The 14786-nt window shown below is 40.2% G+C and overlaps 1 protein-coding gene across 1 annotated transcript in view; it reads right to left on the reverse strand.

The window, feature by feature from the left end:
- The window catches only part of MAP3K20 (mitogen-activated protein kinase kinase kinase 20), a gene marked incomplete in the record, with an annotated part of 221492 nt that overhangs the window by 193655 nt on the left and 13051 nt on the right, over nt 1-14786 (reverse strand). The window contains 1 exon segment of the mRNA XM_014588849.2: nt 6373-6566. Within this exon segment, the coding sequence (XP_014444335.1) occupies nt 6373-6531 (159 nt within the window).

Here is a 14786-nt window from a genome sequence, read left to right on the forward strand (position 1 = left end):
AAAAAAAAAAAAAAAAAGAAAGAAAGAAAGAAAAGAAAAAGGAGGATAAAATGGAGGAGAGGGGATTGCAGCATGGCCATCCACCCCGGGAGCTGCTTCCTCATTTTTCCTCTTCCCCACCCCTCTCTACCTCTCTGTCTCTGGCAAGCACACATGCCCACTGAAAAAAATTAAAAAGAAAAAACAGAAACAAATAGTGCACTGTTAGTTAATCTTCAAATACCATAAGTAAGTAGATGACCACTGAAGTCCTTCAGCACTGCTATAGAAAATGGAAATATAAACATCAAACATTTTAGAGGCACATACTGAGACTGGAAAGTTAGTGAGGTGTGATACACTAAGGAAATTCGTAAAACTCAATTCATTTGATCATCCTGGGAAACAGACATCGATCGTCAGAGATATACTTTTTTAACTGAATTTTTCTGATTATAAAAGTAAACATCTCAATCTACAGTATTCACATTTCTCAAAACTTGTTGACATGTGTGTTTTATTGTACATAAATTTTGCCTAAAAAATTGCAAATATAGGGACCAGCAGTTAGCGTACTGGCTATGTCGCTGGACTCCCACGTAGTCGACCGTGGTTCACGTCCTGGACCCAATGGCTTAAACTCACACCGGGCGCATGTGCGTGCGTGTCCAAGATCCTGAGAGGAGAATGGAGGAGAAGGGATTGTGGTGTGGCCATCCCCCCTGGGGGGTGATTTCTCGCTTTCTGTCTCTCTGTCTCTCTCTGTCTGTCTGGCGAATGCACACATGAAAACCTCTCAAAAAAAAAAAAAAAGAAAAGAAACATAAAAACTGCAAATATATATTGAACTCTAATAACAAATATACATGATAAAATATTTAAGGGGAAGTATATTAATGCTTGCAACTTATTTGAAATGCATCAACATGGATGGTGGATGGAAAAAATAGGTGGATGAGAAAATCGATAGAAAAGAAATGCACCCAAGAAAACCTCTAAAAAAAAAAAAAAAAGAAAAGAAACATAAAAACTGCAAATATATATTGAACTCTAATAACAAATATACATGATAAAATATTTAAGGGGAAGTATATTAATGCTTGCAACTTATTTGAAATGCATCAACATGGATGGTGGATGGAAAAAATAGGTGGATGAGAAAATCGATAGAAAAGATAAAGCCAAGTACTTTTTTTAATAACAGACTCTCAGTGGTGGGTATACAGATGCTCACCATAAAATCTTCCTTATTTTTCTTTATGCTTGAAAATTTTCATAACAAAATGTTGGAGAAAAAAGATATATGAACTCACCACAGAAAAATATGGAAAACAAAAGAAAGTATAAGAAAAATAATAGCATCATACAGAAGCCAAGCAGATACTTGGCATTAAATTACATACAATGTTTTATAACAGGCTTTCGCCACTTAGCAATCTATTATGAGCATTTCCTAGCTTTCTAAACAGTCTTCCAAATGGAATTCTAATATATAGCTGCAGGGTAATTTGTTGTTTCCAATTATAATTCCATTATACAACTGAGACAAACTCATTTTATCCATCTCTCTCTTCGTATCTCTGATTATTTCCATGGGATAAAGTCCTAGAGGTACGATATCTAGCTTAAAAGACAAACATTTTAAGATTTTTTTAATGCATTTTGCTAAACTCTTCAACAGAAGAGCAATTTACAATCCTAAAAGCAGTATATCACACATACTAGCTACACAGAGGTATTATTTAAACATTTAAATTAAATGCCTTCATAAATAAAATTTCTCTACAGCTATATTTTCTGACAAAAGGACAAAAGCAGTTTTTTAAAAAGTCTAAAATAAGCAATCTTAGCACCAAATCTTGGATGCTAAATCACCCTTCAATACCAGGTGTACTGACTCAGCATTTCTTAAAGAAATGGCCACCTCCATGAGAAAGGCAGGAACTGGGTGAGCCTGGAATATCTTTCTGTACCAGAAAGTAAGAAAATCATCAAAAAATGGTGGGGTCATATGCAAAGGTCATGGGAGCCAGCTTGAAGGAGCTCTGATGCTAAATTTGGGATAATTCAAGCAAAAAAGTTAAAAATGTTGGTAATAGGGGCCAGCAGGTGGCGTAGTGGTTAAGGTCAGCACCACTCCCAAATGGCTGACCACAGTTCAAGTCCCAGACACAGCAGCTTGAAACTCACTCCGAGCGCGTGTGCATGTGCACCTAAAATCCTGGGAGGAGAGTGGAGGAGAAGGGGTTGTGGCATGGCCATCTCCTCCGGATGTGATTTCTCACTTTTGCTCTCCCAGTCTCTCTGTCTCCAGCAAGCATATGTGCCCTCTAGCAAAAATCTCTCAAAAATAATAATAATGGTTATAAATTGTAACATTTTGAATTTGAAAAAGAATTTTTAAGTCTATAATAAACCAATAAGTGAATAAATGGAGCCAGCTGGTAGTATAGTGGTTAAGGTGTCTGGATTCCACATGGCCAACTGCAAGGTTAGTCCCAGACCCAGTGACTGGAATAACATGCTGGGTGCATTTGTGTGCATGCCCAAAATTCTGAAAGGAGAAATGGAGGATTGCAGGGTGGCCATCCTCCCTGGGGGGAGCTTTCTCACTTTCCTCCCTCTCTGTCTCTCTCCAGCAAATGCTCATGCCATCTAGCAAATATTTTTTTTAATGAATGAATGGATAAAAAATGAAAGGAAGGAATAAGGACAGAAAAAATTTATGCTAGAACTTTTTGACTTGTACACAGTAAACTGTCATAGTAGTATTTATTTCAAATAAGTACCATCAATGGCTGTGAAAAACAGGGTAACTGTTGAGTGAAGATATTTATGTAGCCTTAAAGTATCTACCAACAGTTTAATGACTAATTATAAGGGGAAAAGAGGCATTTTTACTGTGGAGAAATTAGGTGACCCCCTCTTAGCCAAGACTTCAAAATTATTATCATCAATAAATGGACACAACAATATCATGTGATTCTGAGTAAGAAGCAACAACACATGGCCTGTGCAGCATTCCTACCAAAACTACATAAACGTAAATAAGGCGAAGAGGGAAAAGGTCAGATAAACCCAACCAGACACACACTCTACAAAACAACTGTCTTGCACTCTTCAAAAAGGTCGAATTCTTAAAAGATAAAGAAAGGCAGGCTAATGATCCAGACTAAAGGGGATGAACCAGACAGGTTAACAAAATGTGGCATGTGATCTGGATTGGATCCTGAGTTGGGAAAAACTGCCATGAAAAGCTTCTATTGGGACAATAACTGCAGTTGGCCATGTGGGATCCAGTCACCCATCATGCCAACTGGCCCTATTTTCTCCACCTTGCACTAAATTTACGAACTACTGCATCGTCAGAAAAGTCATGATGCATTTTTGCATAGAAACACATAGCAAAAATACATCATGACTTCCAACAACCCAATATATTTAGTCAGATAACAAGTTACTCTGTTTTTAGTTTGTTTTACTTTTTAACTCATAGTAGAGAACATGTGTATGCATAAGAGAGAACAAGAGAGAGAAAAAGAGAGAGAAGCACCCTCAGCAGAGTTGTGTCACTCCACGATCCTTTTCCCTGGCCCTCCAGCTCCTCTGGATCCTCGGCATGCACACGTGTCCGACACATTTTCAGGCCCATCTGGAGATCCAAACCTGTGGTCTGCCATTGGCTCCAGACTACAGTTCAGTTTGCTACCAACTGCACCACCAGGCTGGGCCTCAAGATATTCTTAAACAGCCCCATGAAATGAGCCACAAATATTTTATTACATATTCTGCTGCTTCTAAAACCTACTGCAAAAAAAAAAAAAAAAAGCCCCGAAAAAACACCATGTGATATGGGATTGAATCTTTAAACTAGAAAAAATCTGGAATTTATTACCCCATCTCATCACTCAGAAAACACCAAGCCAGCAAGCCAGTATGTGTTTCATAAGGTGTAACCGTAATGTACCCAAGGGATGCATATTTCTGCCATCCCCTAGTTAAAACTCTCCACATCTTAAACTCCCATTGGACCCGTGGGGCTATTTTGCCATATTATCAAAGCTCTTCATCATTCACAAACACTACCTGAACCAAACCCCAAAGCTGAAGTGTTTTTGTTTGTCCTGCTTATAAGCTTATGAGCAACACGCTTGCAGTTAACTGTAACCCAGTGTTTCTGCACTACATATACACTCAGCTTATATACAAGAACAAAATCAGGATTGGGCAGCACCCCACTGCTGCTCTTACCCTCGTCCTTCTGATGTGATTTCCCTGGCTCTTTCGGAGACAGTAGGAAAGGCATTATATATGTAGGGAGGAGAGAGGGTACTAGTGAAAATGGGTTCCAATGAAGGTTTTCCTATCCAAATCTGCTCCATGCTTCATTAAGTCATCCTACATTAAACAATCATATAAGAACATGTTTGTTGTACTAAAAAGTTCTATGGCCTAATGCTTACAAATATTAGTAGGCTTATAAACATCTTTGAATTTAAATGCATGAACTTAGTTTATTTTCTCTTCTTATCTGGTCAACTAGAGGTTTCAGAGTTAAAAACTAAAGGATAGGTTCTTGCCTCCTGTATTTCACTTGCCCCTCCTGGGGTAGCTCAATATGAGCATTTCTTTCTCTCTTTCTCTTTTTTAATTGCCAAAGGGTACATGCACTCACCAGAGAGACAGGCAAAAAGCACTCCCCAATGAGGCATGATCAGGCCACAATACCTTCTTCTCATTTCCCCCTCCTGTCAGGATTTTGGACACGCACACAGGTATGCCCAGCTATGTTTTTCAAGCTGCCAGGCTTGGGATTCAAACTGCCATCAGCTGTGTGGGATCTGGCTCTCTTAACCAGAAGGCATCATGGTTAGCCAAATAAGAGCAGTTTTCAAAGCTTTATTTCCCAGTGTATAAAATGGGCACAATAATGCTTACCTATAAACAACTCAGTGAGTTTACTAGATAAAAGAAGCTAAGTTCAGTCCAGAGCAAGAAATGGTTTTATTACATGATAACTATTTAAAAATTTTGTTCATCAAGAAATGGGGAGAGGGGCGGACAGCGGCACAGCAGTAAAATGCGATGTTCTGCAAGGCCATCACATATGAGAAGGCTCCGAGTTCCCGTCTGAGACCTCCATGAATACCCCAGGTCTGTGCATGCCTATGATCCAGGGCTGGGGCTGCTGTCTCTATCTCTGTCTCTCTCTTTCTCTCTCTTTCACTCATGGAAGAAATAAACAAACAAAATTTAAAAAAAAAGAAATGGGAGGAGGGTAAAACAAACTTTTTCTACCTACTACCCTTGTGTTCTGTGTTGTCTGTTCTGTTCTCTGACTCTAAAGACTTACACTTCCTAATGCTTTCTAAAACCCATGGACACCCCATGGCAAAGATATCTCAGTCCCGAAACCTGGTTTCAGCAGCTGTAAACATAGCTAATGGTCACACAATTACACATCACTGCTGGGAGGAAACCCACAAAGTACTGCCATTTGGACTTTCCTCTCTAATCAACTGCTAGGTTTTACTGGGAAGAACTAATGAAAAAAAAAAAAAAAAAGAAAGAAAGAAAAAGAAATCATTGAGGTATATTAAAGGATGTTTTAGAAAACATTCACTTTAAAAGGATGTGAAATAATTAGCACAAACAGGACACATATAGCAGTGACCAAAACCAGCTCCAGAAGGGAGCTGTTAGAGGTTATCAATGCTGCAGAGCTCCTGCAGGTCTGCTCCATGACTGGTTTTGTTCTGGAGGTACCAAAGTGCATGTGGAGGCCATGTTGTGTCACCTAAAACAGATGAAAGGTCTCAGAGCTCTGAGCTCTTCTAGGGCCAAGGCAAATCCCCTTTCTGATTTTTGCAAGGAAGGTCGCTTCCTGTTCAGCACCCGTTAGCTCCTCGTGACAAAGCCTACTGCTGCTAACATGAAGTAGATGTGAAGCCCAGGTATTGCTTATTTCAGGGGGGAAATAGAGCTTTTCATTTGTTAAAAGATGACTCCTGGTAACCATAAATTCAACAAGAGAAAACAGACAGGGGATGAAAACTTTACACATTACTCTTTACTGACCCCTCATGGCTGCCCTAGGGAAGAGAAAAGCCTGACTCTGGGAAGGTCTGAAACCTTACTTCAGCCTCCAGGAGAGCTGAGAGAACATGAAATCCTCTCACTTCAGATGACCCCTAGTAGAACTCAACCCTAAAGCACACGCTGCAATAATTTCTATTTATGGGGCTCCCAGAATGGAAATTGGGAAAGAGCCTCATGGATCTGCCCCAAAGAACTTGCTAGGTCCCCTGCAGACCGGTGACCCTCTACCTCTCGGTTCATAGAGCTTATGTAAGTGCTATTGTGACCAAGTCTGATAGCTGGAAGAGACCTTACCTCTTTCTCTATTTTGAGTAGCTTCTTCACAGCCACCTCCTTGTCCTGTGATATCCATTTGGCTCGATAAACACTCCCAAAGCTTCCTCCACCGCAGTTTTCGAAAAACTGCAAGTCATTAAATTTAATTTGCACAAAGGAGGCACCGAGAGACGACATCTCATAATGACAAAGTAGTATACTTCCACAAAAACCTGCAGAGAGAAAGCAAAAGGAAAGCCGAATTACAAATAGAATGAATCCTTTGAGTCCTACTTGACATAAGATGTAAATGAGTCCTGTAAAACTTCCAGAAAAAAACCATGATGATTTAGGAGAAAGAAAAGCAAGACTACAAACAAAGCAAAACGAGCACTCACCCTGGCAGCCCGTGCAAAATTCAACAGTGACTTGCCCCGACTTTGAAACGCAGGCAGCTGTTCGCAGAGAAATGGCTCAGATTTCTCTCTGACAAAACCTGCCCCAGCACTTCCTACACATCCCGAAGGGCTCTGCCTAAAGGCTACTGTGTCACCAGGTCTCCTATCGGGAAGCCCTGACACACGGGAAGCAGGCTTTCAACAACAAGCTTGCATCGCTCTTCTGGCATCTGAGGCATGCCATCTCTCCACACTCACTTCACGCAAAATATACATAACCTAAGCCACAGAGCATCTTGGCACCAGGACGGTCAACCTGCTGCACACGGAACACACAGGAGACACGCAGGCGCTCCAAACGAACTTTCAGTGTAGGGAGGAGAGAAAAGTTGGCCAGGTGTTTTCCAAAAGCAGAGCCCCTGGACTGTATGCCATAGCAGGACTTAATTAAAGAGAAGAAAATTTGCTCTTGATTACAAGATATTAAGTCATCCAAAGAACACTGCCAAGGATGTTTTAAAAAAAATATTATGCTTGTTTCCAGAGGAACAGATTACCCCTCCCAGAGATGATTACAGTGAGATTTTCTGTGGTCTAGGTAGTTTCACTACTCTCCAGGTAAGTGGTCATTCTTAATGTCTTATGCCAAACCACAGATTAGGAGGGAAAAAAACGGAACCAAATAAAAAGCACACAAACAAGAAAACAATGAACTAATCTTTTCCATTTGTATTAAAAGCTAGGAAACAATGGATTAAAAAGTCTACGTATACATTCTTGCCAAAATTCTAAACCAGAATCTTCTAAGGAGAGAGTGAAAAGACAATTTCTTATTTGTAAGACATTCTATGAAACAAATGGCTTGGGCTCCTCAGAACTGTCAATATTTGAATTATTAAAAAAAAAAAAAAAAAGGCAGGGACCAGCAGTTAGTGTAATGGCTATGTCGCTGGTCTCCCATGTAGTCAACGTTGGTTCGAGTCCCAGACCCGGTGGCTTAAACTCATGCCGGGCGCGCGTGTGCATGCGTGCCCAAGATCCCGAGAGAATGGAGGAGAAGGGATTGTGGTGTGGCCATTCCCCGGGCCGGGGGGGCGGGGGGTGATTTCTCGCTTTCTATCTCTCTGTCTCTCTCTGTCTGTCTGGCGAGTGCACGTGCCCTGTAGCGAAAACCTCTCAAAAAAAAAAAAAGAAAAGAAAGAAAAAGAAAAAGTAGGACTACTACTACTACCATAAAGAGAACTTAAACATAATGACTAAATATAAAGTGTTATCACTGATTAGATTCTAGGTACCCCCCCAAAAAATCCATGGAAAATATTATTGGAATTCAAATTTGATTATTAACTATATATTAGATAATATTATTCTACCCATGGCAAATGATGGCATTCGGTTTTATAGGAGGATGTCCTTGTTCTTGAGAAACGTACTTAGACATATAATGTCCAATGTCTACAACTTATTTTAACATGGTCCAGCCCACCTACTCCAAGGGGGGAAAAAGCATAAGGGAGAGAAAAGAAGAGAGAGAATGTGCACACAGTGTGGCAAAATGTTAAATACTGACCTGGGTGAAGGTTATATGGGCATTTTACACTGTCCATTTTTTTGTGAGATTTTTTCCAAAATAAATGGGACGGTGCAGTTTGTATCTATCTATATTAGAAACATTTCTCCATAAACAACTCAAGGCTTTGCTGAGCTGTACACAGCTCAGAGATCTTCATGTGCAGCTGACTAGCAATCCCGTTTTAGGAACATCAGGTCACTGGAGAATGCTGATTGGTTACTTGAAGAAATCATGTAGCTCTATCCACTTTGGGGAGAAGGCAAGAAAGAGGAAAGGCTGTTTATTTATCCTCTAAAGTTTAGAAGATAGTTCAGAGTCTGCATAAAAATATGGGGGAGGGGTGGGAAATACGGTATCCAAATAGTCTATAAACATATTTGAATCAACAATCTGCCTTACCAACTTGGCTGCAATTTATTTTTGATTAAACACAGCAAAGAAGAAAGTGTTGATAAAATTTAGGAATGTGCCAAAGATAAGTATGTAGAGTATGTGAGTCAAAAAGTTTGTTCAACAGAATGCGAATGGTGTTTCATTAATTGCTTTTATTTGTATCAAGTATAAAAAAATGAAATAGGACTACTAAACTTACAATAAAAAATTGACATCCTCTGCCCCCCTACTCTCCATACCCAGCTCTCACTCTCTGGAGGCAACTAATTTGACTCCTTTAGCATTTTCTTCTGATATTTAACTCCATATTTCTATATAATGCGCTTATATTGCTATGTCTTGTAGCTATTATCTATTAACTTTTCCTTAAGAAACTTAAGGATTTGGTACACATCTATCACGCTTTATCTCCATGTATACAAATAAGACACACTTACCCAGTCCTCCCAGCTTCCAGCTACACTGTGACAGTTGATTAAATCAATATGCAGAGTTTACAGTAGTAATCTGACAAAGTAAATATTATTGCCAGCAGTGCCACCTAAGATTGCCTTTCTTCCATAACTTTTGCTTCTTTTTAAGTTATTAGTTAATCTGTTTTTGGTTTTTATTGCTATTTGGTTAGCATTTTATATTTCTTTGTTTTTCTTTTTGGAGAGGTTTTTGCTACAGGGCGCAGGCATTCACCAGAGAGAGAGAGAGAGACAGAGAGACAGAAAGTGAGAAATCACCCTCCAGGGAGGATGGCCATGTTACAATCCCTTCTCCTCCATTCTCCTCTCGGGATCTTGGGCATGTACGCGCACACACCCGGTGTGAGTATAAGCCATCAGGTCCAGGACTTGAACCGTGGTCGACTACATGGGAGTTCAACAACATAGCCATTACACTAACTGCTGGTCCCAGCATTTTATATTTCTAACACTTACTCATTTTATCAAACTTTCTTAAGAACTTCAAAATTCCTCTTGACAAAATGAAAACATCAGATAATTTCATTTTCTTTTTTTTTTTCCAAGAGAGATTTTTGCTATAGGGCCTGTGTGCTTGCCAGAGAGACAGAGAGAAACAGACAGACAGAAAGCAAGAAATCACCCCCTGGGGGATGGCCACACCACAATCCCCTCTCCTCCATTCTCCTCTCAGGATTTAGGGCATGCACACTCATGTGCCCAGCGTGAGTTTGAAGCCAGCGAGTCTAGGACTCGAACCAGGTCAGTCGTGTGGGAGTCCAGTGATGTAACCATTACATCATCTGCTGGTCCCAGGCAATCTTTCTATACCCTTTAACCCTGATTTAATCTGATCAGAACTGTTGATCTCTAGGTCTGGCTTGGATTAAAGCTTCCCTTTTTCTTGTCCTTAGGAGTTCCTTCACCTCTTTGCTCAGTTGGAAAACATGTCCTCGGATCTCATGTGTTCTCCTCCATTCTCTTCCGGGGCTTTTAGGCATGCACATACATGAGCCCAGTGTGTTTTGCAAGTCACCAGGTCTGGGACTTGAACCACACAATTAGCACTATGGGATTCAGCCATCATGCCATCTGCTGGCCCAGGTAGGGAATCATTTTCCATATGATTTTTAAAAGTACTTCATTTTCTTCTGGTTTCTAATGTGGCTGTTATGCAGTCTGGTGTTGTTCTGGTTACCAATGCCTTTTGTATTATGTTTTCCTCTCTGAAAGCTTTGAGGATATCTATTCAACCCTGGAACCTTGAATTTAATAGGACATGCTTAAGAGTGAGTCCCTTTTTTTCCCCCATGGGTTTGACACTCAGTGGACTCTGAATCTGTAACTCGTATCCTTTAATTCCAAAAATTTTGTTATTTTTTCACTATTTATAGCCACTTTCACTTCAAGTCTTCTCATTTCCCATACACACATAAGGAACTGCTTGCATTTCCCAATCTGTGCTGGCCTTGCTCTCACCATTACCTCGCACAGGCTAGGGTCTCCACTTCACATGTCTTTCTCTGCCCAGCAAATTCCTGACCACTCATTTTTTGTTTTTAGAGGTTTTTGCTATAGGGTGCGTGCACTCACCAGAAAGAAAGAGACAGAGAGACAGAAAGCGAGAAATTGCCCCCCAGGGGGATGGCCACGCTGCAATCCTTTCGCTTCCATTCTCCTCTTGGGATCTAAGGCACACACGCACATGCACCTGGCACAAGTTTAAGCCACCAGGTCCAGGACTTGAACCGCAGTTGACTACATGGGAGTCCAGCAACGTAGCCATTACGCCAACTGCTGGTCCCACCACTTTTTTTTTTTTTAAGCTTATTTATTTTCTTCATAAGAGAGAGGGAAAAAGAGACAGGGAGAGAGAATAGGGATTCAAAGATGGGCACTCTCAGGGACCAGCAGGTGGCGTGGTGGGTCAGGGACTAGACACTCTCACATGGCTGACCACAGTTTGAGTCCCAGACCTGGTGGCTTGCTTTCTCACTTTCTCACTCTCTCTGTGTATGTGAGTGTGAGTGTGTGTGTGTGTGTGTGTGTCTGGTCAAATTAAAATAAATGAATGAATGAATAAAATGAAATAGGCAATTCTTTTAAAAGAAAGAAAGAAAGAAAGAAAGATAGATAGATAGATAGATAGATAGATAGATAGATAGATAGATAGATAGATAGATGAGCACTCTCAACAGGGTCTCCTGCTACAATCCCTCACCCTGCTAGCCAGCCAGGACCTTGAGCACACAGGCCCAGCATGCACAGGCTGGCCAAGGAACACACCATCATCTTCTGCATGGATCCAGCATTGCTTGAACAGTATGTCACCACCATGTCATCGAGCCAGCCCTGATCGCCTCTTTCAGCCTCAGAAGTAAATTCTGTCTCTCCTGTGATGGAGTACCATTGTCCATTCACTTTCCCATTTAATTACCACCAGACTTTAAAACCCTGAATGTAAAACTCATTTCTATTTGTATCATCTACAACCAGTACACAGCCTGGCATATAGTATGCACCTTTAGCATTAAAAAAAAAAATTGTTGAACCAATGAATTAATCATTTCTAGTTATTCTTCCACTATACCTGTTATTTTATTTTATTTTTTAAGAGAGATTTTTGCTATAGGGTGCATGCATGCACCAGAGACAGAGAGAGACAGAAAGTGAGAAACCACCCCCCCGGGGGGATGGCCATGCCACAATCCTTCCCCTCCATTCTCCTGGGATCTTGGGCATGCAAGCACACGTGCCCAGTGTGAGTTTTAAGCCAGAGAGTCCAGGACTTGAACCATGGTCAACTACGTGGGAGTCCAGAGATGTAACCATTACACATTTTGCTGGTCCCACCACTACATCTTTTATAAAAGGAAATATTTTAACCAAGTTAAGTAAAACCTGAGATCTTTCATTTTCTACAAGTGCCCTCAGGGCATTCTGAAGCAAATCCTGACTTTATTTTTTTAAGATTAACTTCTAATTTAATTTAATTATTATTTTTTAATTTGCTATAGAGAACATGTGCTCACCAGAGCAAGACAGGGAGAAAGAGAGAAAGTGAGAAAGCAAGCCATCAGGTTCGGGACTTGAACCATGGTTGACCACGGTTCTCACACAGAGTCTAGCACTTCAACCACCATACCACCTGCTGGCCCATGCCTAAGCATTTTGAAAGACTGAGGAGAATATGTTTGAGGCCTCCAGTATTTGGTCTCACCATATCCGGGATGGAGGGTGGGATGTGAAGGCTGTAGAGAAATTCTTTCCAAAACAAAGGTAGAGATCTGAACCACGATGAGGTCAATATGAATCAATACAGGTCACTGACGAAGAGCAAGCCCAGGGAATCTGAATGAAGTGACATGATCAGTCACCTCTGAAACTGACCCAAGGGAGCCAGAGCAAGGCTGACCTCTGAGAAGTATCTTTCTCCAGGATCTTCACCCGCTGACATCATGCTCCTCCCAGAATCACTGTTACTTACCCTGGCCATGTACAAAGGGAATTATGCAATTACTTGAATGTTTTATTGAGACCATAAAAAATTAAGTCCCATCTGATTACTGAAGACACTAATACTTCTAGGATGCACAAGTATAGATTTTAACTCTAGTGAGTTTGGCAAGGCATCACAGGCTTAACTGAAGAAGTGGTTGAGATTCCCATTCCCGGGGCCAGCAGGTGGTGTGGTGGTTAAGGCACTGGACTTCCATGTGGCATTCTCTCTCTCTCTCTCTCTCTCTGTCTCTGTGAGTGTGTGTGTGTGCATGTGTCTGGTCAAGTTAAGGAATAATAACTGTAATAAATTAAAAATGATAATAATAATAATAAAAAGATTCCCATTCCTGATGTGAACATCAGGCTCTGTATGTGTATGTGTGTGTGTGGGGGGGGCATTTTTCCCTTTGAACTTTCTCTCTTTTCATTTAAAATTATTATTCTGAGAACCTCAACTAATGACCAAAAGAATAAAAAATCTGAGTTATTGGTTAACCATACATAAAGCATCTTGAGCCAGAGCATCTGATCAATATGTGTTTGAATTTTTCAAATGTCTTCCCCAGTGAATATGCCAAATTTTAAAATAAGTGTCATCTACATAAGCAAATTCATACAGAATATCAAATAAGACATGATGCTTTCATCACATATTTAAAAAATTGCTTTATACACAAAAAAGGCTATTTTCCCCCAAACAATCTTCAGTTCTAATTTTGTAGCATCCTAACTTTTGTTTTATAAACTCTCAAAGTTGTTATAAATGTTAGGTATCTATCACATCATATTGAAGGGTAAATTAAGCCAAGAATATCACAAAAATCAAAGTATAATAAGGCACCAATGTTTAAAAATTTTGAAAATCGCTAATTGGTGATTGAATCCAATCACTTAAGTAGTATGCTACATTTTTTTCATTAAAAATTTCATTAGATTAAAATTCAAAAAAATGTTTATTAACTAGGTTGCTAAATGAAATATAGCACCACTGGCTAGCTATCAAAAGTGGGACCATATGAAAGTAGAAAATCTTAGAGGGAGTATTACTTTACACTTTGATGTTTTCAGCCTTCTACTCCCAAAAAAGGGGGGGGATTTACTTTCTCTATTCTATTCTCTATTCAATAACTCTATTTTTGTCTCTTGTTGTTTTTGTTTTTCACCTTTTCTTAACATAAATGTCGATCTCAAAAGAGTCTTTTCCCCCAACCCCCCACCTCCCACCAGACCTTTGCCCCAAATTAAAAACAAAAGTTCTAACAATAGGCGTTCTAATCCACTAAAGTTCTTTTTTTGGAGAAGTTTTTGCTATAGGGCACTTGCGCTCACCAGAAAGACAGAGAGAAAGAAAGTGAGAAATCACCCCTGGGGGGGATGGCCACGCCACAATCCCTTCTCCTCCACTCTCCTCTCGGGATCTTGGACACGCACACACACGTGCCCAGCATGAGCGTAAACCACCGGGTCCAGGACTCGAACCACAGTCAGCTACATGGGAGTCCAGCGACATAGCCGTTACGCTAACTGCTGGTCCTTAATCCACTAAAGTTCTAACAAGAAAACCTATTTTACAGTTAGAAGTGAGTTTGTACTTCGCCTCTACCTCTTCAGTAACCTAAACCAATAATTTTTTCCAGACCCAATAAATAAAAAATTCTAAATCCCTTCCATTCATTGCTCAATTTTGACAGCCCAAAAGCTGTAAGATCACACAGTAGTATTTGACTTTATTGCTAAGTCTTACTTCCTCAACATAGAGGCAGCATGACCAAGTGAAAAGGTCCCTATTAGAGACACCTAGTAGCAAATCCAAACTTGGGAGCTGTCAGACCTTGGACAAGGACTGTGTCTCTCTGATCTGTTTTCTCTTTGGTGAGCATAGCAGCTGAGGTGGGAGATGCTGCGGAAGTCCCTTGCTTAGTACCTAGTTCACAGTGCACAATCAATGAAAACTATGGTTTTCTCCTTAGGTTTTTAAAATCATTTCTTTACTTAATTTTATTTGTCATTATTATTATTATTATTATTATTATTATTATTATTATTATTATTTTACTTTGACCAAAGAGACATGTTAAGTGCAAAAGCAAGCCACCAGGTCTGGGATTTGAACCACAGTCAGCCATGTGGGAGTCC

This window comes from Tupaia chinensis, unplaced genomic scaffold, assembly GCF_000334495.1.
Source record: "Tupaia chinensis unplaced genomic scaffold, TupChi_1.0 Scaffold000314_1, whole genome shotgun sequence".
Taxonomy (NCBI): Eukaryota; Metazoa; Chordata; class Mammalia; order Scandentia; family Tupaiidae; genus Tupaia; species Tupaia belangeri.